General features: G+C 37.7%; 1 protein-coding gene across 1 annotated transcript; it reads left to right on the top strand.

Annotated features, from left to right (window-relative positions):
* Positions 1 to 2294: 2294 nt before the first annotated feature.
* LOC149166624 (exocyst complex component EXO70A1-like) lies at positions 2295 to 4199 on the top strand. Its single transcript, XM_089430207.1, has one exon. It carries the CDS (start codon positions 2295 to 2297, stop codon positions 4197 to 4199), a length of 1905 nt encoding a protein of 634 aa, XP_089286333.1.
* Positions 4200 to 27333: the final 23134 nt, after the last annotated feature.

The following is a 27333-nucleotide window of genomic DNA, read 5'->3' as shown; positions in this document are numbered from 1 at the left end:
TATAAATTACTTAACAAAGGTTGTTTATTAAGTAATTTATCACAGTGAAAGCAATTTTACTATGGTAAAATTGGCTTTACATGGTGTACTTGGATCCATCTAGTAAATTAGGATAGATGATCATTTTTTTGGTGATAACATACAATACAAAATTATTTTACCCTAAAAATCGCCAAAATTATATGGACTCTACTTATAAAATAATTAGAAATTTGGATATTTTTCTAAAGATTTCAACAAACATTATATAGTTTTCATATTAGACACTAATGAGATTCGCCAAAATTTATAAACTTTAAAATAAATTTCCATCTTTAAAATTTTCTCTGCATTAAATCCCATGGGATGTCATTTTTTCGATGTTCTCTTGTTGGAAAAGAGAACTATTTTAATATTAGTTAATAAATAGTGTATTGCAACCTAATTCAATTGACATGCTGTATTTTCTTTTCTTTTTATAAAAGGAAAAAATATATATCTGGTTTTATAACATATGCATATGTTACATAGAGTAGGATGTGCATGGAAAATTGTATCACCACCTTGCTTAGAAGAATGACATCATTAATACAATAGTGACTAGAAATTTCAAAATTTTAAACATTAATCACATGGAATTAAAAACGACCCCCTTTTTAGAGGTATTTAGGAGTTATAAGGAATGGTCAAATTTAAAAAAACATTCAAAATGCCTATGTAGGATTACAAATAATAATCTATCCCTTTGGAGGGTCCAAGGTGTCATTGACAAGATCACCATTATATTCAGGAGAAGCAATCAAACTTACTTTTTTACACCTTAACATCAAGGGTCATACACAAATAAGTGAAAGATCCCTTAGATCCCAAACAACACAAGCGTGTCTACAAGATCTTTTTCCCTTTTGAAAAACTGTACATTGAGGATATTGAGTAACATATTCCAGTGTGAATAAAGAACATGATGCTAACATTATACTTAATTACATAAAATTCCATCCTTTGTTGAACATTCTCATAAAACAAAACATCTCATATTTCTAAATAAAGACGGAGTCCTTGCAAAAGTGGATCATCACTTAAATGGTATTTTATTATTATTATTGTCCAATTTTAAGGTCACGGCTAAGCCAGACACCAAATTGGTGTATGGACCCCCTTGTTTATGGGACAAGGGGCCCACCTTCGTGCAACGATTTAATTGCTAAGTCTATGAATGCATACATATTCTATCCCCTCTGGTTTTGAACCTATGACCTCTTAGGAGGAAACACATGGTCTTAAGCATTAAACCCACTCACGCTGTATATGACCTCTTATGAAAACAATCAAGATAGTGATATATACAATAAACTTAAAGTTAGTAATAAGTGGGTTTCTAATCTAGTAACATGAAACATGTACTAATATTGTTTCTTATCTCATATTTTTAAATAAAGACAGAGTCCTTGCAAAAGTGGAACATCACTTAAATGGTGTTTTATAGAAACAATCAAGATAGTGATATATACAATAAACTTAATAAGTATTGGTCTCTAATCCAGTGGCATGAAACATGTACTAATATTGTTTCTTATATAAAACAATTTGAATTAATATTATTAAACTAATAACTTCATAATATTTTACATAACAAGTTTACATACTTTCTCAAATAAACTACCAGAAAAAAATTATTATAATCCAAAATGTTAACCAAAAAATTAATAATACATATTTTTAAAAATATTACAATTATATTTTTATAATAACATTTACCAATATTAACTCATTTATTAAATGGATTGTTATTAAAAAAATAAAACCTTATTCATATTAAATTTTGCTCATTGTATTTTGTTGAGATTCCTATTAAAACTTCACTATTTTAATTTCATCTTAAATTTAAATGATTTAAATATTAAATCCCTCCTATGATTATGGATAAGAAGACCATCGTCCATAATATATACATACTTTTATCATCCCATTTAGCATTATTAGATATCGTTGAAAATAGTGAATGTGAATTAAGTATTTTTAAACCACAAGTTATTAGCCAAAAAAAGTCAAAAACAATTAATGTCAACTAACAGACCATATTATGGGTCCCAAATGAAAATATCAATATTGTTGGTCCGCGCGTGCGATTGACAGATGGTTTTCTATTTGTAAATTTCTTGTTGAGCGAAAAACCTCATTTTCGCATTCATTTTATTCAGATGGTCGCTGCATCCACATTTGATTTAATTCATTTTATTCCATCGACATTGTATTCTATGTTACAGATTTAAATCCGAGCATGCATTTAGGTCCAAATGGAACCCTCCAACTTAATGGATATACTGGCAGCTCGCCAATCTCTTCTACAATCCATGCAAAAGGCCAAAGAAATTAGCAAAGCCTTGCAGAAATCCAGCCAAAAGCTTCTTCAAATTGAGAAAAACAGAGCAAATATAGAGCATGTCATGACACTTCTGTTATCCCAGTCCAGAGATTCCGAGAGCTTGGCAGGTTATGTGGACCGAGCACTGGAGCCCCCTTTGGACATCCTTCAGGCCCTGCAACCCATTAAAGAAATGGAAACTGTTCTCATGGATGACCCACTGAAAGATCTCGAGAAATATGGCAAGACAGTGGCAGATTTGGAGCAGCAGTTAAGTTATATTAACCATAACTACCTCACAATGACAGAGGCCATCACAGGAACCATTGATGCTTCTGGTGAGAGCAGAGCATACAGCTATTGGGTTCAAAGGCTCAGGGAAACACTCCAAGGTTTGGAGATGGATTCTCAGAGTTTCAGAAAAGCGGGGTTAGGAATGGTTGATTCAGCATTAGAAAAGCTTGAATCCGTATTTATGTCTGTTCTAGTGAAAAATAATGGTCCAATTGATCTCCATGGTGAAAATTATGCAGAGGATGATAGGAAGTGGTCCGTATTTGTGGACATGGATGATGTGAGATCGTTGCAAATGATTGCAGATATGCTGGGGAGCTTTGGCAGACATCATAATTGTTTGAAGATTTATAGGGAAATTAGGATTGAGAGCATGAGAGAGAGCTTCAGGAGCATGGGGGCTGTTTATCTGAGGTATGATTCTTCATCAAGTATTGATGAGCTTGAGTGGACTGACTTAGAAGACCATATTTCAGAATGGTTGATAGTGTTGAGGAAGACAGTGAAGGTCTTGGCTTCGTTTGAAAGGAAGCTATGCAGAAGTATTTTTGAGACATTTGATAAAGAATCATGGATGGATTGTTTTGGGAATTTGATTTTCAGAAGTGGTATGGGGGCATTGATAAAGTTTGGAGAAGTTGTTGCCTTGAGTCAGAGAGAGCCTCATAAGCTGTTCAAATTGTTGGACATGGTAGAAGAATTGGAAGCCCTAAAGGAGGATTTTGGAGTGATCTTCGAGGGTCCTGGATGTCTGGAGATCAGGGATCAATTGCATGAGATGGAGAAGCAATTGGCGCACTGTGCTTGTGAAGTTCTGTGGGACTTTGGGAAACATATAGAGAGGGATTCAGGGTTGTCTGTTGATGGGAGTCCACCAAAGCTTACTAGCTATGTTGTGAATTATCTCAAGTATATGGTGACTGAATATGGGGATGTGATAACAGAGGTCTTGAGGATGGAGAAGAAGACAAGCCTTGCAGAGGGTGTCAGTCATGTTATCGATTCTTTGGAGCTAAGTTTGGAGACCAGAACCAAGAGATACAAAGATTCAGCATTGGCACACATATTCCTTTTGAATAATTACTGGTATATATTCAAGAGGGCTAGAGACAGCAAGCTAGGGACTCTGTTGGGTGAAGCCTGGCTCAAGCAGAGGAAGAGATTGGTCAACCAACATGTTTTGGGTTATGAGAAGGATGTATGGGTACCCCTGTTAACACATTTGAATAGAGAGAGGCTATCTGTTTCCGGTAGTGGAAGGGCAGCCAGAGATTTGTTTAAGCGGGGAATCCAGGCATTCAATTCCACATTTGAGAAGATATATGAAGTGCACAAGAGTTGGGTGATCTCTGATGAAGAATTCAGGGAGGCCACGTTTGTGAAAATTGTGCAAGCTGTGATTCCGGCTTACAGCAGCTACACCGAAACTTTCAGCAATTTGTTGGACCAGACTGTAAATGGCAACATGCAATTGAGATACACACCAGAGCAACTCGAGGATAACTTGGCAGAGCTTTTTTGTAAGAAATCAAATAAAAATGGTTTGACCAGATATTTTTGAACTGGTGAAAATCATCAAGCCCCAAATGATTGTTTGATGTTGGTTTAAGAACTTTGGCTTAAGGATTTACAATTTTTTTATCATCACAGTTTATGTATTCAATCAATAAGGATTTACAATGTATTTATGTATTCCATCAATAAGGATTTACAAAATTTTCAATCATCACATTTGTGTTCAAAAGTTGAATTTGGGTGCAAAGTAGGTACAATTCCAGACATTTAAATTTTCAATCATCACAATAGTGTTCAAAAGTTGAATTTGGGTGCAAAGTAGGTACAATTCCAGACATTTATAACCTCCGAGGGGAGCATAAGAATTGCGATTATTGTAAGAAATATAATATTAGAAACCAAAATCAATTATATTAAATGATGATCTCAATCAATGACGTAAAATATGTATATATTCATATATACAGAAAATAATATATACAGAAAACAGACAGTTGAATTAATTTTCAGGTCTTTTTGGATTCCAATAACTACTCAAACTAACTTAATCTTTATCCCCGAAAATTACCCCTCTGACAATTATTATGCTTTCACAATCCATCCTTGTCTTCCTTCTCACCTATTTATTTGTGGTTTATAAGTATAAAAGAGAATTCATTGCAAATGTACTTAATTCAAGGTCAAGGTCATGCAGACTCACCTATTTATGTATCCTTGTCTTCCTTCTCATCTATTTATTTGTGGTTTAAAAGTATAGAAGAGAATTCATTGCAAATGTACTTAATTCAAGGTCAAGGTCATGCCAGTTTCTGCAGGAAAGTCATGATCTCTCTCCCAGAGCTGGAAATTTGGAGAAATTAGACAGTTGACTGTAAAATAAATTTAAGGGCCCCATGATCTCTCTTCCAGAGCTGGAAATTTGGAGAAATTAGACAGGTGACTGTAAAATAAATTTAAGGGCCTTTTTCACAGGGCTTTAAAGTCATTTGGTGCTGGTGTTTCAAGTAATTCAATCAGCTGATATCAATTTAGTGCCAACTCTACGCCGAGAGTTCAATGTACTTTGTAAGCAGCAATGCAACCACTACCCTAGATTGTTTGTTCCCTGTCAAAATGGTAACCAATGAGCAGAATTCAGAATATGTGCAGAATTTGGTATATGTATGCATTGAAATAAAGGTTCTGCCACTATCATGAACCTTAAAATGAAGATTGTTTTAGAGCTTGTGGTTCATATTTTCAGTGCAAATATTTCCACAACTTCTTTTCATTTTTTTTGGGGTGAGCTAGCACTTTGTCAGTCAGTGCTCTCTCTGAATGGGTTAGATAACAAGAGTGGAAGATAAGTTCTTTTTATTTGTAGGCTTGGGTTTTTATTTGTACGCGGGTAGGATTATTTGTAAATTGATTTCAAATGCCAAAATTCCAAAAATCAAACATCAAAATTCTAGAGACCAAGGAAAAATTGAGAATCTATCTATTATCTTTTTTATAAATAATATATTTGATTTATAGTGAAAGAAGTATCTCTGGGCTCAGTATGCTTTGGTTTGCCATAGTTTGTCTTATAGATATTTTTTTATAATATAAATTAAATCATGAATTTGTGATGCCAAACGAAATAAATCTTTTATTGAAAATTATAATTAATAGTTTTAATTATGCTAATATTTTTTTTGAAAAATATGATATATAAAATTATTTAAGTGTAATTTAATTATATAGTTTACTATATTTTTCAATAATTAATAGTTTTAATTATATTAATAATTTTTTTGAAAAATATTATATATAAAATTATTTGAGTGTAATTTTATTATATAGTTAATATTTTGGTATATAAGTAAAGTTAAATAATTGACTTAATTTATATCTATCACATTTCCAAAATATTCTAAATCTGCAACTGACATGAAAATGACTTATAAAAATATAATTAACATTATTTTAATTATAATAATATTTTTTTTAAATATTACATAATTTTTTAAAATTATTTTAATGGCATACTTGACTTATATTTATCACATTTCCAAAATATTCTAAATCTGCAACTGACATGAAAATGACTTATAAAAATATAATTAGCATTATTTTAATTATAATAATATATATTTTTTTAAATTATTATATATAAAATTAAAAAATAACTAAATGATTTAAATAAGTAGTTAAATTTATATTCAGCTTTTTTAATAACTATATTCAATTTTTTTTCTAATTAAAATTGTAATTTATATTTGTAAAAAACAATTTTATAGCAATTTATTAATTTTTTTGGTCTTTGATGATGGGTGGAGTGTCTACCCTAAGCAACCCACAAAAAAACTCTACATAATTTATATGAAAAATTCATACCATATAAATTGTTTAGTTATTTATTTTTTGATATGTAAAATATTGTGAATTTTAATTTTAATAATAATTAAATTTGAATTTGAATTTTTAATATAATTTAAAATAAATGAAATATTAAAATATATTTATCATTATTTGATGGTTTTTAAAATTTTGAAGCCACAGCGTGTATTATTGTTAAAATGTGTTTCTATTCTTTTAAAAGTTTTTATATGGATATTAAAAAAAAAAAAATTATTTTAAAATATCTAGTATAAAAATTTAGTCTAATTAAATTTGATTAATTTTAGTTGAATTATTTTAAAATAAATTGAAATTGTTATTTATAAAGTTTAAAATTATTCCAAAATTGTAAATTTAGATTTGATTTTTATATTTTGAGAATATGATATCAACATTGTTTAATTAATTTTAATTGAATTATTTTAAAATAAATTGAAATTATTATCTATAAAGTTTAAAATTATTCTAAAATTGTAAATTTAGATTTCATTTTTGTAGTTTAGGAATATGATATAACATTTTTGTTTGAAGATTTATGTGGTAAGGTTTTAATGTAAGAGGATTTAGAGATAATTTCAAAGTAGTCATTTTTATAATGTTTAGAGTCACAAACAAGACACATCATCAAGAAATGATATCCAGAGAATGAGAGGAAGTCAAAATAAATAAATACAAATTACAAATTAGGATAGAATAACAAAAGTGAAGGCCCACATAACAAAAAGAAAGAAATAAAAAGAGAAGAAAAATAATAAATAAAGAAATAGAAAAAGAAAGAACAAAATAAATATTTTATATCAACGTTTAGAGTCACAAACAAGACTCATCATCAAGATATGATATAGAGAGAATGAGATGAAGTCAAAATAAATAAATACAAATTACAAATTAGGAGAGAATAACAAACAAGACCATCAAGATATGATATCGAGAAAATGAGAGGAAGTCGAAATAAATAAATACAAATTACGAAGGGAGAATAACAAACAAGACTCATCATCAAGATATGGTATTGATAAAATGAGAGGAAGTCAAAATAAATAATAAGATATTAGAATAGGAAAAATTGTAAAAGGAAAATAATAATAATGGTAAAGGTGAAAGAATAATTGTAACACCCTAGTTGCATAAAAGATTACTACGATCATTAAGTTAATGTTTTACTAAAAGACATTTTAAATGTTATTATATTTTGATGAGAACTATAGATGGTAATTACCTAGATTATAGGTAGTAATACTTTAACAAAAAAATAAAATTGTTTTGTTTATTTAAAAGAAACAGTTGCCAAGAAACAGTTACCCTCTGCCTGAGAAGGGTAATATAGAGAGGGAAGAAGAGCAGAAAATGGTCCCGGAGCTGGGTGGAATAAACCAGTGGGAAAAACTTGCTCAGTACAGTCGATAAAGAGTACAATTTGAGGTTGGACTATAGTCTTGAGGCCCTTAGTACTGACTGTAACTGGACTAGATCCAACATGGAGAAGATAGAAGGTTCTTGGGGGAGAGTCTGGACGTGACTTCTAGACTCGTAGCTGGGAGGAGAGACCTTTCGAATACATTTACAGTACAGGTTTTTCAGATAACTGAGATAGCAAACTTTTAAGGAATTTATTGCTGAACTATAAATATTTTTGTGTAGAAAGAATATAAAAATGTAATGTACAGTAGCTATGTATCTATTACAGGTTAATAGTTGCTGAACAATTGCTAGCAATAATTGAAGTACCAGTAATTACACCAGATAGAAGCTAACTATTGCATGAATAACCAGGGGATGATGCATGACCCAATAAAAGACAAAGCAGTTACTCATACAGTAGAATTATACAACTATCGCATGAATGAAATAAAGATAAAGTCTAGAGTAAAGATAAGTGCAAAATACTGATATATAACCCCCTCTTTGAACGCAATCAATTACATATAACCTATCATTACATCATTTTAGTCTCTCAAGAATATATATGAAGGTTATTACTATTAACAAAAAATAGAAAAGAGTAGCTATTAATTCCATAGTTTGATAGCATCAAATGACAACCTCATGAATAATCTGCATATATATATATATATATATATATATATATATATATATATATATATATATATATATATATATATCAAAATCTGATAATACTGTAGGAGTCTGTTATAGAATTTTACATAGTTAAACAATCCCGTCTCCTTCAGATCAGGATGCCTCATACAGTAACGTAAAACAAAAAAAAGAAACGCAGTAATGCTTCTCATAATACAATGAGCCAAAAGAACACAGAAGTATATGGTTGTTCAAACATAATAGCCAAGGAAAAGGTTGAAGCTATCAGGGTATCCGAATTAACGACATTTCTCGGTATCCTCACAAGCTTAATGGAAACAGTCCTATCAGTCAGCCTTTAACATAAACAAAAGTAGGCTCGAAGGCCTTTAAAACCCTTACAAATTACATTTCCAAGATTGGAGAAAAGGGTCGACAGCCGTAGTTGGTCGAATAACCTAAAATAAATTATAGGTCAAGATTAACCGGTGCATAATCAACTACCCCACTTTGCCTCGAGGAAAACCCTCATCTCAAACCATCAAATAACTTAACTTGAACGGAAACCAAAAGCTTAGCTCCAACCTGAAAAACAATGTAAACGCTATAAGCCTCTACGAATTCAAAGGACGCAGTCCCGAGCAACAAACCCTCTGGTAGGTGGCATACCTGCATTCAAGAATATGAACCAGTCACTACAGGCTAAAGTGAGAAATCTACCATTCAATACATATACTCAACAGAAAACGAAATGGGTTCTTACCTGAGTTAAGAATGTGGCCTCGGCGAGTCGCCAACCTGCAAAGTCAGGACGAACGCTCAGTATCATAACTAATTTAAATATAAGATCATGCTTGAATGAAGAAACCTCTTGAAACGTGGCTGGGTTCAGGCTTTCAACAAGAAGCATTGCTATATGATTTTAAAATACCTGTTGCAGATGTTTCTGTATTCATTTTGCCTTTCTCTGTGACTGGAGCCGTATAAGTCTCCCTTGAGCAATGGCGAGAAAGATTTAGGACGGGTATAAAGTAGTTACCCAATTTCACCATAGACTTCCAATCCCAGCAATTAAACATTCATGTTGTAGAATTGAAAGATGTACCTGCTCTGTCGCTCTGTCGATTTTATTAGCCTCCTCTATCATTATCTCTTGCAGAGAACAAAAACCAGAGCCCTCGCAGAGTAGCGCGACGTAGAGGAGAAACAACAACAATGAGACCTCAAGGTTTCGGTTCCAAGAGTTAGTTAGGTTCAACCCTAGCTCTTCCCTATTGTCTGATGGCAGATGGAAAACCAACGACGGACAACGACGACAGATGGTCGGAGCAGATGGAGTTAACGTTCCACAGGATGGATGGTCATCGCGTGGAGCTATGGATGAGGGCCCATACAATAGAGTAAGCCATGGGAACGTGTGCCTAGTTAACCAGGAGAATCCTCGACCGGATCTCCCTACCTGTCAAATAAATTACATTTAATCGCATTTAAGTTTGTACGCAGTATCATGGTGTGATATATGTTGTCGTGGATACGATTGTACATAATGTTTAATAGATGTGAAACCATATTTATATGTCAAACATTGTACATAACGTTAATAGATGTGAATCCATAGTTGTATGCCGGAATTTTTTTTTATTTTATGGTTTATCTAAAGTTTTTATTAGAAGTGAAGTTGTAGATGTTACAAATGGTATCAGAGCCAAGTTCGTACACTGAGGCCCTTTGGGAATAGCTATGTACAGGAACCATGTGCTTAAATTTTAATTAAAACTACTTATGTGTGAATACAGATAACAGAAAAGATCACACCAGCAAAGGGAACAACAAGTTCAACATGCAGAGGAACTCAGGACCACCTGAATCACCCAGAGCAACTTATGTGAATGCTAACCCAGATATTTGGATTCAACTGGGCGAGGAATCCCGACAAGCTAATGCAGTGTTACTCGAAACTGTGCAGCAGTTGCGTGCGGAAACAATTAGTCTGAGAACAGATAATGAATGCCTGTGTGTAGAATAGGAAAGAATCTTAAGAAGTTTGTCCAACTAACAAAATTAGCGTCACCCAGATCCTAGCATAGAGGATCAGATGTAGAAAATTGATGGTAGGTTAACCCGACAATGCAATATAAATCAAATCAGAATACTATAACCTACTTCTACTATCAATTTGCAGAAGCTTAAAGGTCGAGCTAAACAATATAACCAGAAGAAGAAGAATCAATGGCACAATACACATGAAAATACTTTGGGGAAAGCCTTAGCTAAAAACCCCACACTATTGTATTATCATACAAGGTGGAAATACATAGGAATTATACAAAGCCTTAGCTCCCACAGCTAGCCAGCTCTCAGTACAATCCTCACAGATGCTCAACGAAAATCTTGGCTTCTCTCTAGCCTTCCTCTCTGCCCTCCAAGCTCTTATTTCCTTGCATTGTTCCTTGTGGATGATTCTCCTATTACCAAGTGGATGATCTCCTTCAAAACTGTGCAATCCTCAAGGATTAAATCCTTGACTGCATGCATGAGTTTTCTCCATGAGAAAACACATGCAATTGATAGTACACTATCCTTGAACATTAATTTCAACTGGGTCTTTCTCAGAATAGACATGCATGAGTTTCTGATGAGGGAATATTCAGTTAACTGGAGTAGCACTAGTTGAGTGCATTAATGCATCAACTGACTGTTAACTCACTATTCCTCAAACATTTTGGAAGTAATTTAACTGCACTTAACCCAGTAAACTGAGTTAACAAATTCACACGGATGCGGGTGCTCTCAAGGCTTATTCAATGCGAGCTCATGTCACGTCGGTAGCTGGATATGCACCTGGAAATCCTCCACGGCCTTGAATCTCCTCCCGCGGATGAAATGAATCACTCTCAGTACCGACAGTTTTTCAAGCATTTGGTATTGAATGCGCTCCCTATTCGAGACTCTTCGCAGGTTGTTATATTCATGGCTTCGTCTGTGGTTTCAGCTGTCATTCTTATCGGGTCTCTCTTCATTAGCCTGTCCTTATTCCTGCATCCTTGTGTTGCTCTGGTAGCTTGGTGGTTTCTCTGGTGTAAGCTCCTTACCCTGGCTTACCCACCTTCGATCCTGTTCTGTCTCGCCCTATTCATCTCTTCCCTCAGGTCTCTTTGTTCTCCTGATGATGGTGCGTCACCGTGGTTGCTCTCACTGTGGAGGCAACGGTGGAAACCGCGGACGTTCTCAGCCTGCTCCCCAGAACATCATACCTTTGGCTTCGGCTTCCCCGTCCTCTGATCATGGTAAGCCCTTCCCGCATATTTCATTCCAAACAACCCGCTTTAAATTTCACAGTCGTCTCAACAGACCAATTCTCTTAGCTAGCATTACTGTCATTTTGGCTGAGGAAGAAGACAGGCCCAGTATCTCTGTCCATACCTCACCCTCGCAGTCTCAGGATGATAGCGTGCTCCAGGGAGATGAGGTAGGAACTGTGTTTAATCATGGTGACTTGCAGGTTGAGGGGAACGTTCCTGAGGTCCCTAAGCCTCCAGAAGATAATGCTCAGAACAATTTGACCGCGGTCGATCCGACGCACCCATCAGATTGCAATCTGTGTTTGGCAGCTCCTCTAGGTGGCAGCGACACGGGCGCCGGGGACAATGTCGATGACATGTGGATGGGCTCTCCTTGCCGGGTGGAGAAGGATGCTCGAGACCCTTTGCAAAATGCATGATGCCTCCGGAACCGCACCTGCTGTTGCAGTTTCTCTTTTGGTTATCCTATGTGTTATGTTATTCTGGCTTTTGTCAACATGTTTTGTATCAGGTCTTGGTTCGGCATAGTTATCAGCTCTCATGGTCATATGCTCTGTATCAGATCTTGGCTTGGCAAGTTTATCAGGCCTTTGTTTTTGTTCAGTTTTGCATATGGGTATCAGGGAAGCACAAAAATTATCATGGCCACAGTTCTCATATGCCCTGTAATGTTGTTTACCACCTTGGCCAACATTTTTTGTATGTATGGATTTTGGGAATTATGTATTGGGTCATCTCAATCTGGGAATTGGGTTATCGGGTTATCTGGTCCTCTAGTTATCTGGTCTGATGTTCTCTGGGTCAGTGTTTTTGGATGGCTTCGGCCTCCTCTGAGGTCTTGACCTCCTTGTAAATGTTTTCTCTTTATTAATATATTTAGCCTTTACAAGAAAAAAAACTGAGTTAACAAATTAAAACTCAAATATAACTCAATCTTATCTCCTTAATTTAAGGGATAACTCTTGCATGACTTCAGAAATACTTCTAACTTAAATTTCTCCAACTAATTAATTTAAAATAAATTAATTAATTATTTCTAAGTCGCTGTTAAGACTAAATTCGATTTTAATTCACAATTTAACTCAAGGACAAATTAAATTGGAATATTCTTGTTGCCATATTTCAACACTCCCTCTCAACAAGAAAGGGATTATCTTCTACCCCGATCCTGTCTCTATGGAACTCGAATTTACACTTTGACAATGCCTTTGTCAAAATGTTAGCGTCTTGCTCCTCTGTCGAAATATACTACAGCAACATGATCCTCCTCGCTACATAGTCTCTGAGATGATGATACCAGATGTCGATGTGCTTGGACCTATCATGAAATACTAGATTCTTAGAGAGTTTGATACAACTCTGATTATCATAATAGACCACAGTTGGATCCATCCTCTGATCAAACAAACCAACTAGGATTTTCTGCATCTAGATGGCCTCACATGCTGCCTAACTTGCAGCCATGTATTTTGCCTCTACCGAGTTGAGTGCAACCGACCTCTATTTCCTGATGTACCAAGAAACTATCGCTAACCCAAGGTTGAAAATCCCTCCTAATTTCTCTTCTGATCTGATGGACTCCCTGCCCAATCTGCATCAGTGAAGCCCTGTAGCTTGACTCCCTTTGTCCATCTGTACCATAATCCATACTGAGATGTGCGTCTGAGGTATCTCAATACATGCTTTGCCGCCTTCCAAAACATCTTGGTAGGTTGAACCATCACTTGACTGAGTTGGTTCACTGCATAGCACAAATCTGGTCATTTTTTCACTAAGTACATCAATGAACCCACAAGCTACCTGTACATAGTAGCCTCTACCACTTCTCTTGAAGTAGCAACCTTTGTCCTCCAGTTACCTGCTAGAGGAGTCTGCATGGGCTTGCACTTCCCCATGTGGAATCTCATGAGTATCTCGTTGGCATACTTGCCTTGAGACACAAACAACTCCCCATCCTTCTGCCACACTTCCATGATAAGGAAGTAATGCATGAGACCCATGTCTTTCATCTCGAATTCTCTTGCAAGGTCCTCCTTGCAAGACATGATCAACTGATAATCACCAGTCAATATGAGATCATCAACATAAAGTACGATGATCAACAACTTACCTTTCACCACGATGTGGTACAGGTTCACATCTGGTTCACTCTTTGTGAAGCCCAACTCAGTGAAGTAGTGGTCTATCTAGGTGTACCAAGCACAAGGTGCTTGCTTCAACCCGTACAATGCTCTCTTGAGTCGACACACATGCGATTCATGATCGAAGGTCTCAAAACCTTCCAGCTGCTCTATGTACACCTCTTCCTCAATCTGGCCATTGAGGAATGTAGTCTTCACATCCATCTGATGGATCTTCCAACCCATCTATGTTGATAGTGCCAACATAGATTTGATAGATGAGTACCTTGCGACAGGTGAAAAATTCTCATCATAGTCAATCCCCTCGACCTGTGAAAATTCACGAGAAACAAATCTTGCCTTATGCTTCCCCACACTACCATTAGCAGCTTGATTTACCTTGTAAAGCCAACGTGAACTCACAACCGACTTGTTCTCTGGTCTTAGAACCATGTCCCGAACACTGTTACAAACTATGGAGTCATACTCCTCCACCATAGCATCAACCCAAATCGACTGCTGCACTACTTCCTCAAAGGAATATGGCTCGATCTCAACACATTCCCCAGCAAGGGCCATGTATACAATGCACCTCCCAGGTGACCTCCTCTATCTGCGCAGAGAAGATGGTGCTCCCACATTCTCTTTCGCATCCTCCAACAATCTTTCAGCTTCTCTTGTGCGCTTTCGTCCATATCTAGAAGACTCTGCTTGAGTGGATGTCTCCACTCTTGGAACCTCTACATGTGTCTACTCGAAATCAGTCTGAGGCTCCTCCTCCTTAGGAACCAAAAGTTCCTCCACAGCCTGTAGTTGGAGCTCCCTCTCAAGGGAAATTCACATGGCCTTCTGCTCATCAAACTTGAGATCTCTGCAAACCACTGTCCTCCGACTGGTAGGCAAGTACACCTGATAGTTGTGAGGTGTATCAGTGTACCCCACAAATATCCCCAACTCTGTTGTCGGCTCAAGCTTCTTTCGTGCATCCTTTGTCACATGGCAATATACTGATGAGCCAAAGATCCTGAAGTGACCCACATCTGGTCTCTTACAGGAGAAAGCTTCCTCTGGTGTCTTCATCCCAAGTATGCGATGCGGGCTTCTATTCTGCAAATAGACTATTGTGTTGCATGCCTCAGCCCACAAGTGAAGTGGTAGGCCTTGGTCATGCAGCATTGCCCGTGCTGCCCCTACAATAGTTTTGTTCTTCCTCTCGTCCTTAAACTCTTGAGAGACATATTCTCCACTGTTGTCACTTCTCAAGGCCTTGATCTTCTTCCCTGACTCTTTCTCGACCAAAGCTTTGAACTCACAAAACTTTGTGAAAGTTTGGTCCTTCTTTTGCATGAAATAAATCCAGCATTTACGAGAATAGTCATCAATGAAAATCACATAATACCTTTGCTTCGCTGTGGATGCCGTCAAGAATGGTCCACACAAATCAGTATGAACTCGCTCTAAGATAGCCTCTGCTCGACTGTCTTGATCATGAAAGGAATACTTGGTGTACTTTCCCAAGGTACAACCTTTGCATGTGTTAACTTGCTCAATTTTACCTTTGGGAAGTCCTGTAGATACCTGTTGCATTATCTTCAAAGCTCCATGACGTAAATGGCCCAACCGCCTGTGCCACAACTCACCAATGTATTGGCTTTGCACCAATTCTACTTTCGTACTCAATGATGCACAATCATCTACCTATAGTTTATAGATATTCTTCACCTGAATCCCTATCCTCTTGGTCTGACCCGTGGCTATGTGTCTTAGGAACGCCTTTCCTTTACTGAAGACAACATCATAGCCTTTGTCCTCCAACATTGTGACCGATACCAAGTTCTTCTTCAGTCCAAGCACATACATCACATCTGTCAGGGTGAGAGGAGCTCCATGCTCCCTCTGAAAAGCAACTGTGCCCACTCCTGAAACACTATACCTTGTTGGCATTATGATTCTGGTTTGGCTCTCTGGTACAGGTGTTGTACTTGATGGCAACTCACTCAAGTAGCAAAACTCTATTTCAGGCTCTCAAAATGATGGAAAATAAGAGGTTCGCGGGTGCATCGTTCAAAAGGAGCGGACCCACAGGTTCGCCGTCTAGGAAGTGTGGACATACCCGCAGGTTATCCGTTCATAAGGTGCGGTCCCCCAGTTCACTCACTCCAATGCAGAGAAGCGCGCTCACGCGGGGTTTCTTATGTTTGGCCCTTGGTTTTTTCTGCCCGTCATTCATGATCCTATGGTTTTGGCCCGTGGTATAGGATCTAAATTATTTGAACCCCTGTTTGGATCCCTTGTATTGGTTTTCGATGGTTTTGTCCCATGGTTTGAATAAGGGATTTCCTATAAAAAGGAAAAGAGATCACTTGGCTAGTCGCTTGTGAAATTTGAATATCTTAAGATCTGAAATTTTGGGTGATTGGTTTTAAAAGCTGGATCTAAATCAAGGAGAAAACTTAAGGCGAATCTATTGATAAGTCGTGATCTCTCGGGCGCATGATCAGATCTGAGGATTTGACTGTCTGTGGCACATTGGAAGACTGTTAATTTGGCCCTAATCAGAGGTTTGCAGGCGATCCATGGTGTGAGTGCGGGGGTACACAGCGTAGGAGAAGGCACAGTGCGGGGGTATGCAGCGAAGCAGAAGGCGTAGTGCGAGGTACGCAGTGCAGAAGAAGACACAGTGCAGAGGTTCGCAGGGAAACATAAGAACAAGTTGCGGAGGTACGCTGTCAGACGGACATTGAAGGTGCGGATCTGAGCAGAGGTACGCAGGGTAGCAGAACGAGTGGTGCGGAGATACGCAGAGAAGTAGACCGACGGAGTGTGGATCTGCGTAGTTTAGACACAGAAGAGCTGCAGGTATTCGCAGGCCACTATTGGTGAAGTTGCGGACCTATCTTGAAACATTTGTTGGCTGTCTTTTATCTATTGTTGCAGAGTTCTGGGTTTAGATTTCTGGTAGTACTTTTCTGTTTATAAAATTCTGAGAAGTTGGGTGATTCATTGGTTGATTGTATAAGGAGATTGGGTGATTTGCATGTACTTGATGATTATTTGATCTTCTTGGATCCAGTTTGAAAATTAATGAAACGTGGTCCTTAAAGAAGTAAAAGAGCAAAGGGGGTTGTAGCTCCCTTCCAGGAGAGACTGGAAAACGAGAGAGGTTGTAGCTCTCTGCAGGTTGCAGCCTGCGTACTGGTAAAGGACTGCACCAATACAAAATCCTTGTAAAAGAAGTTTCTAATTGAAAGAAGATAGAGACATATTGTAACAGGTGGTTTTCACCCACATTGGGTTTCCACCTTATATCTGGTGTTCTTTGGTGTGCTTATCTATTTTTCTTGTTCTTGTTCATTATTATATGGCACTGACATACAAAGTAATGATCAATATCTGAAGAATAAATTAAAGTATAAATCTAGAAGGTATATTGAAAAGAACTTGATAATACTGATTCACCCCCCCTCTCAGTGTTATTTCCAACAATTGGTATCAGAGCCAGGTTCTTCAGAAGAAGCTTGATCGCTTGAAGAAAGATCTTTCATCATGAGCAACTACGAGAGGGAACCATCAATCAGGCCACCGATTTTTGATGGGACAAAATTCGTTTATTGGAAGGTAAGAGTTACTGGCTATCTTCAATCTCTTGGTACAGAAGTCTGGGATATCATAGATACAGGCTATACTTTTCCATTAGCAACTCCTATAGATCCGACTGAGAAGAAGAAATATGAAACAAACGCAAAGGCGGTCAATACTCTATTAGGATGCCTATCTCAATCAAAACTTGTCAAGGTAATGCAGTTTAAATCCGCAAAAGAGATATGGGACAAGATTGTTTTGAGCTATGAAGGAGATGATCAGGTAAAACGAGCAAAACTTCAAACCCTCAGGATTCAGTATGAAAATCTCAGGATGTATAATGATGAAAGTGTGGCTAACTATTTTCTTCGTGTAGATGAGATTGTTAGTTGTATGAAAAATTTGGGTGAAGAAATAAAAGAGGCTGTTGTGGTTGAAAAAGTTCTAAGATATTTGTCCCCTAGGTTTCAATCTAAAGTTTCTGCAATAGAAGAAAAGGAGAATCTACAAAGCCTTAAAATGTCACAGCTGCACGGAATTCTAACTGCTTATGAAATGAGGAAAGGAGGTCCATCAGATAGGAGAGAAGCTGCCTTCAAGGCTTCCGGCAAAGGAGAGTACTATGAGTTAGGACACATGTCAGAAGAAGAAGAAGAATCAAATTTTGTCAGAAATCTTCAACGGGGTACTGGTCGTTTCCGAGGTAAGTTACCTTTCAAATGCTTTGCTTGTGGAAGAGTCGGTCACTATGCTGCCAGATGTCCTCACAAGGATAAGATTGACAAAGGGAAGGAACCTGTTAGATGGAACAAGAAACAGAATGCAACTAAGAAAAGTTACTACACTCATGAAGACAGTGATGGCCTATCAAATAGTGACGAAGATGAACGAGGTAATGATTATAAACTTTTAATGGCCTTTGAAGATGATGATTACGTGGACGCTATAGATGTAGATGGTTTTTATGAAGAGATTTATCGACTCAAAATATGTTTAGAAGAAAAAAATATGATCATTGATACTCTGCAACTCCAACTTGATGAAAAAGAAAAATCTCTTGAGAAGTTAGAATGTGAAATTGTTGGCCTTAGAAAAGAAATTGAGAAAACAAAGGCTCTTAATTTTAAATTTGTTAAAGGATCTGAAACTCTGGATGAGATTATCAATGTACAGTGTTCTCCACTAATCAAGACAGGTTTGGGTTATAATGGAGAAACATCTCAAGCATCCACCTCAAAGAGTTATCTTGATGCAGAAAGGAGGAATGAGCAAAAGCCCAATGGATATCACTAGGTAAGGCAGGGACGAATTACATCAAGAACAAACAAAGACTACCAGGTAAACCAGGGGCAATCCATCTTAAGGGTGAACAAAAGCTACAACCAGCCACAGGTAAAATCTTCTCAATTTGCTTCAAGAATGGATGACAATAGAAATTACAATCATTTGGCTGGTAGATTTGATAATCGCAGAAGTTTCTTCAATGGCCAATGCTTCTCTTGCCATAACTTTGGTCACAAAGCAGCTCAATTTGTTGCTTATAAGACAATCATGACTAGAGAACCTCAAAAACAAAGAAGTATGACCGGGATTACGAAAAGGACCTATAACAACTTTTCTGCCCTTGAAAATGAAATTGAATGTTCTATTTGTAATAACTTCGGTCATGAAGATTCTGAATTCAGGAGCAGGTTTCGGCAGACAAAGGAACAAGCCTCAAGCACCAGAACATGGAGAATAAAGGAACCACAAACAGAAAGATGTGGGATAGCATTTTATGTAGAAGGATAAGAAAATCTATGGTACATCGACAGCGGATGTTCGAAGCATATGACAGGTGATAAAGAAAAACTTGAATCATATACTGCTTTAGAAAAGGGAAAGAAAGTTTCTTTTGGAAATAATACCCCTGCAGCCATAAAAGGAAAAGGCACTGCTCAGTTGAAAGAAAAGGTCAAAGCTGGAAATGTTTTGTATGTTGATGGCTTGAAGCATAATCTACTAAGTGTCAGTCAGATGTGCGATCAAGGAACAGAGGTAATATTTCGATCAAATGGATGTAGTGTTCGTGATCTTGATACAAGAAAAACAATGATCAAAGGCAGAAGAACTCCAAATAATCTATACATATTTGAAGAAGGACAAAAACCATGCTATTTGAGAAAAGATGATGAACATTGGTTATGGCACTGGAGGTTGGGGCATCTAAGGTTTTCACAAATAAGGAAAGCATGCAAATACCAGGCAGTTCGTGGTCTTCCAGATATCAAAATTACAGACAACAACATATGCAAATCATGTCAGTTTGGTAAGCAAACCAGAACTAACTTCCCTGAGAAGGAAGGATTAGCCAGCAGGCCTCTTGAACTAGTCCATACAGATGTATGTGGTCCATTTAGGACAAGGTCACCTCGAGGAGAAGAATACTTTATATTATTCATTGAAGACTTCTCCAGGATGGTTTGGTTGGGACTTATGAAACACAAGGACGAAGCATTCGAAAAATTCAAATATTTCAAAGCCTTGGCTGAAAACGAATTAGATCACAAAATTAAGTGCCTCAGGTCCGACAGAGGTGGAGAGTTTACCTCAAATGAATTTTTCGATTTCTGTGAAGAACATGGAATAAGAAGGGAATTCTCTACAGCTAGGACTCCTCAGCAAAATGGAGTGGTGGAAAGGATGAACAGAACGGTCCAACAAATGGCTCGTGCTATGCTTTATGAGTCTGGGACTCCCGCAACCTTCTGGGGTGAAGCTGATTTTGTTGCGGTTGTTATTCTCAACAAAACAAATGTCCGAGTGAACAACACTCAAACTCCTCATGAGCTCTGGTATGGTGAGACTCCTTCGGTAAAGCATTTCAAATTTTTTTGAAGCAAATGCTATATTAAGATTAATGATGAACAGCTTGGCAAACTTGAACCTAGAGCAGATGAAGGCATTCTCCTTGGTTATTCTCCCCACAGCAAAGCATATAAGTGTTACAATAAAAGACTTGGAAGAATTGTTGACAACATTGATGTAGTGGTTGATGAAAAAGGATACATTCCTAGGCAAGTGAATTATGAAAATATCGAAGAGGATGAAGACTACTCTCCAAATCAGATTAATGATGAAGAAGAACCTCAAGAGGCACTAGAGGAACAGATAAGGATAGAAGAGAAGACTCCATCCAGGTATGTTCAGAAGAATCATCCAGAATCTCAGATTTTGGGGCAGCAAGAGGCAGGTGTATAAACAAGAAGAACAATTGTGGAAGCCTCAAGCTATTTGGCATTACTCTCCTCCACTAAACCACAAAATGTAAGAGAGGCATGAAAAGATGAATGCTGGGTCAAGGAATGGATGAAGAACTTGAGCAGATTGAAAAGAACAACACCTGGGAGTTGGTTCCTAGACTAAAAGATAAGAATGTCATAGGGACAAAATGGATCTTCAAAAATAAGTTGAATGAAAATGGGGAAGTAATTATAAACAATGCCAGACTTGTTTGTAAAGGGTATGCTCAACAAGAAGGAATAGACTTTGAAGAAACTTTTGCTCCTGTTGCTAGACTTGAGGCCATCCGAATGTTCCTTGCTCTCTCAAGCTTTCAGAAGTTCAAAGTATTTCAAATGGACGTAAAATCAGCCTTTCTGAATGGAGACTTAGAAGAAGAAGTGTATATTGAGCAACCAAATGGGTTCATCCTTGGGAATGATCCAAATCTTGTATGCAGACTAAAAAAGGCTCTCTATGGTCTTAAACAGGCTCCAAGGGCTTGGTACTACCGTTTGGACAAATATCTTCATCAACAAGGTTTTTCAAAGGGATCAGCAGATAGCAATATGTATATAAAAATTGAAAATGACAAATTGCTAATACTTGTTGTGTATGTAGATGATATTATATTTGGTTGCAATGAAGAAGCTATGATTCAAAGCTTTGCCTTGGTGATGCAGAAAGAATTTGAAATGTCTTTGCTTGGAGAACTAACATATTTTCTTGGATTGCAAATCCAACAAAATGAAGGCGGGATCTTCTTATCTCAAACCAAGTATCTCAAGCAGATTTTGAAGAAATATGGCATGGAAGATGCAAAACCAGTATGTACCCCCATGGTCACAGGATGTAGCCTCAGTGCAAATGATGAATCAACAACAGTACATCAACCAACCTACAGATCTATGATTGGAAGTCTACTTTATTTGACAGGTACCCGACCAGACATCATGCATGCAGTGGGAATAGTTGGAAGATTTCAGGCAAATCCAAAGGAAACTCATCTTCAGGCAGTGAAGAGAATTTTCAAGTATCTTCAAGGAACTCAAAACTATGGCTTATGGTATCCTAGAGATACAGATCTCACACTTCATGCTTATACAGATGCAGATTGGGCCGGAAGCGTGGATGATAGGAAGAGCACAAGTGGTGGTGCATTCTTTATGGGTTCCAGATTAGTATCTTGGTTCAGCAAGAAACAAAGTTCGATTGCTTTATCTACAGCTGAAGCGGAATATGTGGCTGCTGCATCTTATTGCACTCAACTCCTTTGGATGATGCAGACCTTGCAGGATTTTCAGATCACTTGTACTCCACCTATCTCCATCTTATGTGATAATACAAGTGCAATCAGCATTTCAAAGAACCCAGTCATGCATTCAAAGACCAAGCACATACCGATCAAGTATCACTTTCTCAGGGAACAAGTGCTTGAACAAAAGGTCAAGTTGGAGTATGTTCCTTCTAAGGAACAGGTTGTTGATATACTCACCAAACCATTGCCCAGGGAGACCTTTGAATACCTCAGGCAAAAGCTGGGGGTTGTTGATGCATCATCCTGTTGTTGAATCTCATCAGTTTCAGAGATTGTTGGTTGTACGCAAGTTTCATATGGGGTATACGTGTACATTTGCTGGGTTGCGGATTGGTCGAAGATCGAATGGCACAGGTTTAGGGGGAGCATATATTCTTCTAATAATGCATTGTTGGCATTATGGTAGAAGATCTTGGAGGAAGTACAGAAGGAGACCATGGATGCTGATCTGAATATTGCTGCAATATGTCTCTATCTCTTTCACGGTCATGTATGGTGTATTATGGTTCTTCTTGAAGAAATTTTTTGTTTGCAGATTTGATCTTTAGTCAGGAGGAGCATGATCAGCAAAGCAAAGGCCTAAGCATGTTCTCAGGGGGAGCATAACCCTTTGCCCTTGATGTCAAAGGGGGAGAATGACGTTGAGGATCTTGAGGTTGCCATCAAGTCCAAAGGGGGAGATTGTTGGCATTATGATTCTGGTTTGGCTCTCTAGTACAGGTGTTGTACTTGATGGAAACTCACTCAAGTAGCAAAACTCTATTTCAGGCTCTCAAAATGATGGAAAATAAGAGGTTTGCAGGTGCATTGTTCAAAAGGAGCGGACCCGCAGGTTCGCCATCCAGGAAGTGCGGACATACCCGCAGGTTATCCGTTCATAAGGTGCGATCCCCTAGTTCACTCACTCCAATGCAGAGAAGCACGCTCACGTGGGGCTTCTTATGTTTGGCCCTCGGTTTTTTCTGCCCTTCGTTCATGATCCTATGGTTTTGGCCCATGGTATAGGATCTAAATTATTTGAACCCCTGTTTGGATCCCTTGTATTGGTTTTCGATGGTTTGTCCCATGGTTTGAATAAGGGCTTTCCTATAAAAAGGAAAAGAGATCACTTGGCTAGTCGCTTGTGAAATTTGAATATCTTACGATCTGAAATTTTGGGTGATTGGTTTTAAAAGCTGGATCTAAATCAAGGAGAAAACTTAAGGTGAATCTATTGATAAGTCGTGATCTCTCGGGCACATGATCAGATCTGAGGATCTAACTATCTGTGGCACATTGGAAGACTATTAATTTGGCCCTAATCAGAGGTTCGCAGGCGATCCACGGTGTGAGTGCGGGGGTATGCAGCGCAGGAGAAGGCACAGTGCGGGGGTATGTAGTGAAGCAGAAGGTGCAATGCGAGGTATGCAGTGCAGAAGAAGACACAATGTAGAGGGTCGCAGGGAAACATAAGAACAAGTTGCGGAGGTATGCTGTCAGATGGACAGTGAAGGTGCGGATATGAGCAGAGGTACGCAGGGCAGCAGAACGAGTGGTGCGGAGATACGCAGAGAAGCAGACCGAAGGAGTGTGGATCTGCGCAGTTTAGACACAAAAGAGCTGCGGGTATTCGCAGGCCACTATTGGTGAAGTTGCAGACCTATCTTGAAACATTTGTTGGCTGTTTTTTATCTATTTTTGCAGAGTTCTGGGTTTAGATTTCTGGTAGTACTTTTCTGTTTACAACATTCTGAGAAGTTAGGTGATTCATTGGTTGATTGTATAAGGAGATTGGGTGATTTGCATGTACTTGATGATTATTTGATCTTCTTGGATCCAGTTTGAAAATTAATGGAACGTGGTCCTTAAAGAAGTAAAAGAGAAAAGGGGGTTGTAGCTCCCTTCCAGGAGAGACTGGAAAATGAGAGAGAGTTGTAGCTCTCTACAGGTTGCAGCCTGCATACTGGTAAAGGACTGCACCAGTACAAAATCCTTGTAAAAGAAGTTTCTAATTGAAAGAAGATAGAGACATATTGCAGCAGGTGGTTTTCACCCACATTGGGTTTCCACCTTATATCTGGTGTTCTTTGGTGTGCCTATCTATTTTTCTTGTTCTTGTTCATTATTATATGGCACTGACATACAAAGTAATGATCAATATCTGAAGAATAAATTAAAGTATAAATCTGGAAGGTATATTGAAAAGAACTTGATAATACTAATTCACCCCACCTCTCAGTATTATTTCCAACATACCTTCCATTGTCACCCATCTCTATGCGCATCTTGAGGTCTTTCTCCTCCAAGGCGCTAAATAAATTTTTATCATCAGTCATGTGGAATGAGGCTCCATTGTCAAGATACCAGACACAACCCATCATCGATGACACCATGCATGCAATGAGGGTAAAGTCCATTTCGAACTGAGAGGCTAATGCCTCACCTTCCGATCCTTTTAAGGATCCCTTCTTGGACTTATTCGATGGGAAATTAGTCGCATAATGTCCCATCTTGTGACAATTAAAGCATCTTACTTTCGACATGTCACCCTTCTTCCCTCCATGAGAAGAATTATATTTGTAATAGGAAGCCTTCCCCTTCCCTTTCCTTGCCTTACTTGCTAAGGCTAGATTTTCTTCATCATTATTCTTGGATGAAGAACCATCTCGTGTGCTCCTCCTGATCTCCTCCTTCATAAGATCTGACCACAGTCGTTCCCAATCCAGTAATTTCTCCCTTCCATTCACAGAGTCCTGGTAGCTATTCCAACTCTTTGGAAGGCCAAGGAGAGCAAGGCTCACCATATCATCATCAGCAATAGTTATTCCCACATTGGCAAGCTCATCTCTGTAGGTGGTGAGCTTGTTCATATATGTGGAAATAGTATCACCCTTCTCCATCTTGATTCTTTGAAGCTTATCCTTGAGCGCCAATTTCCTTTGGTTGCTACTATTCTTGTAGAGGTCCTTCAATGTCTTCCACATTGAAAATGGAGTATCCTTCCCATGGAGACTCGAGACAATATGGTCTCAAACTCCCTCAAGGATAATCCATCTCGCCTTCGCCACACACTTCTTCCACTCAGCTAACTCTTATGCATTTTTTGAAGCTGGCTTTGGGATTTCTTGATCAATGAATTCCTTTAATCCATTGTTTTCTAATACAACCTCCATTCTATCTTTCCATGCTATGTAATTTGAGCTACCTTCCAAGGCATACCCGAGTCTCAAGCCATAGAACACCATTGGCCAACCTTGAAGTATGATATGAATTCGGTTTTCACCTGCAACCCCCAACTTCAAACTTCGAATTCTCTTCTCAGTATACTGTTCATAGCTCCGATACCATGTGGAAAGTCTCTACAAATCTAGCTCCGATACCATGTAGAAAATCTGATGGTAGGTTAACCCGATAATGCAATATAAATCAAAGTAGAATACTATAATCTACTTCTACTATAAATTTGCGGAAGCTTAAAGATTGAGCTGAATAATATAGCCAGAAGAAGAAGAATCAATGGCACAATACACATGAAAATACTTTGGGGAAAGCCTCAGCTAAAAACCCCACACTATTGTATTATCATACAAGGTGGAAATACATAGGAATTATACAAAGCCTTAGCTCTCACAACTAGCCAGCTCTCAGTACAATCCTCACAGATGCTCACAGGCAATCTTGGCTTCTCTCCAACCTTCCTCTTTGCCCTCCAAGCTCCTATTTCCTTGTGTTGTTCCTTGTGGATGATTCTCCTATTACCAAGTGGATGATCTCCTTCAAAACTGTGCAATCCTCAAGGATTAAATCCTTGACTGCATGCATGAGTTTTCTCCATGAGAAAACACATGCAACTGATAGTACATTGTCCTTGAACAATAATCTCAACTGGGTCTTTCTCAAAATAGACATGCATGAGTTTCTGATGAGGAAATCTTCAATTAACTGGAGTAGTACTAGTTGAGTGCATTAATGCGTCAACTGACTATTAACTCACTATTAGTTCCTCAAATAGTTTGGAACTAATTTAACTGGACTTAACCCAATAAACTGAGTTAACTAATTACAACTCAAATACAACTCAATCTTATCTCCTTAATTTAAGGGATAACTCTTGCATGACTTCATAAAGACTTCTAACTTGAATTTCTCCAACTAATTAATTTAAAATTAATTAATTAATTATTTCTAAGTAGCTGTTAAGACTAAATTCTATTTTAATTCACAATTTAATTCAAGGACAAATTAAATTGGAATATTCTTGTTGGCATATTTCAACATCAGGAAAAGACCTCGACCGCTCAGCATGGGGAGGAAAATGTTGAATCTGCTGAAATGGGTAGAGAAGAAGATGAGGGATGCTTAGACAATATGTATCTGACTAGTGGAAAGCCAAGAAACAAAATCCAGAACCAAGGACAGAATTACAGGGAGAGTTTAAGAAAATTAAGCCTTCCCTTTTTGAGGTAGAATCTGAAGAAGTTGCAGAAGCCTGGTTAATTGATATGGGCAAATACTTCTAGATTTATGAATATATTGATAAAATGAAGGCACGGTTGGTAGTTTATCAGTTGAGGGGAAAAGCGACTCTCTGGTGGGAAGAAATCAAGACAATAAGGAAAATTGATGAAGAACATGTTACATGGAATGAATTTCAAAAACATTTCAAGGATAAATATTTAACTGAATGCTATTATGATGAGAAAGTGAAAGAATTCCATGAGCTAAGATTGGGAACCTTAACCATGGATGAATACATGACCAGATTCACATCCTTACTCCACTACGTGCCTTACATGCAAGAGGAAAAGGCCAAAATTCAATGTTTTATTAGTAGCTTACCAAACTTTATGAAGGAAAAACTGGAATTTGACTACCCTAAGACAATGGATGATGCTGTGAGGAAGGCCCACATTTGCTATCAACAAATGAAACAAAGGAATGAAGGGCCAAAAGGAGGATCAAGTAAGAAGGGTAGAAGCCCAATCCCAAGCAGACACCCAAAATTTGCTAACCATAGGAATGCACAACAAAAGACGTTCAACAGGTTTCCAGCTAGAAATCAACCCAGAACTGCATATTCTGAGAATAGGCCAGTAGAAGGAGTCACAAAATCTGCCAACGATCAACAATCAAAACCATCGCTACAGTGTTGGGGTTGCAGAGAACCCCATTATTACAAAAATTGTCCACAAAGAGCTAGAACAAACAATTATCAAA

This window comes from Pinus tabuliformis, chromosome 5_1 (genome assembly GCF_031772625.1).
Source record: "Pinus tabuliformis cultivar Carrire ecotype Pingquan chromosome 5_1, CPIR1, whole genome shotgun sequence".
Lineage (NCBI taxonomy): Eukaryota > Viridiplantae > Streptophyta > Pinopsida > Pinales > Pinaceae > Pinus > Pinus tabuliformis.
Note: the sequence above shows the minus strand (reverse complement) of the source record. Positions and strands in the feature narration are given on the sequence as shown.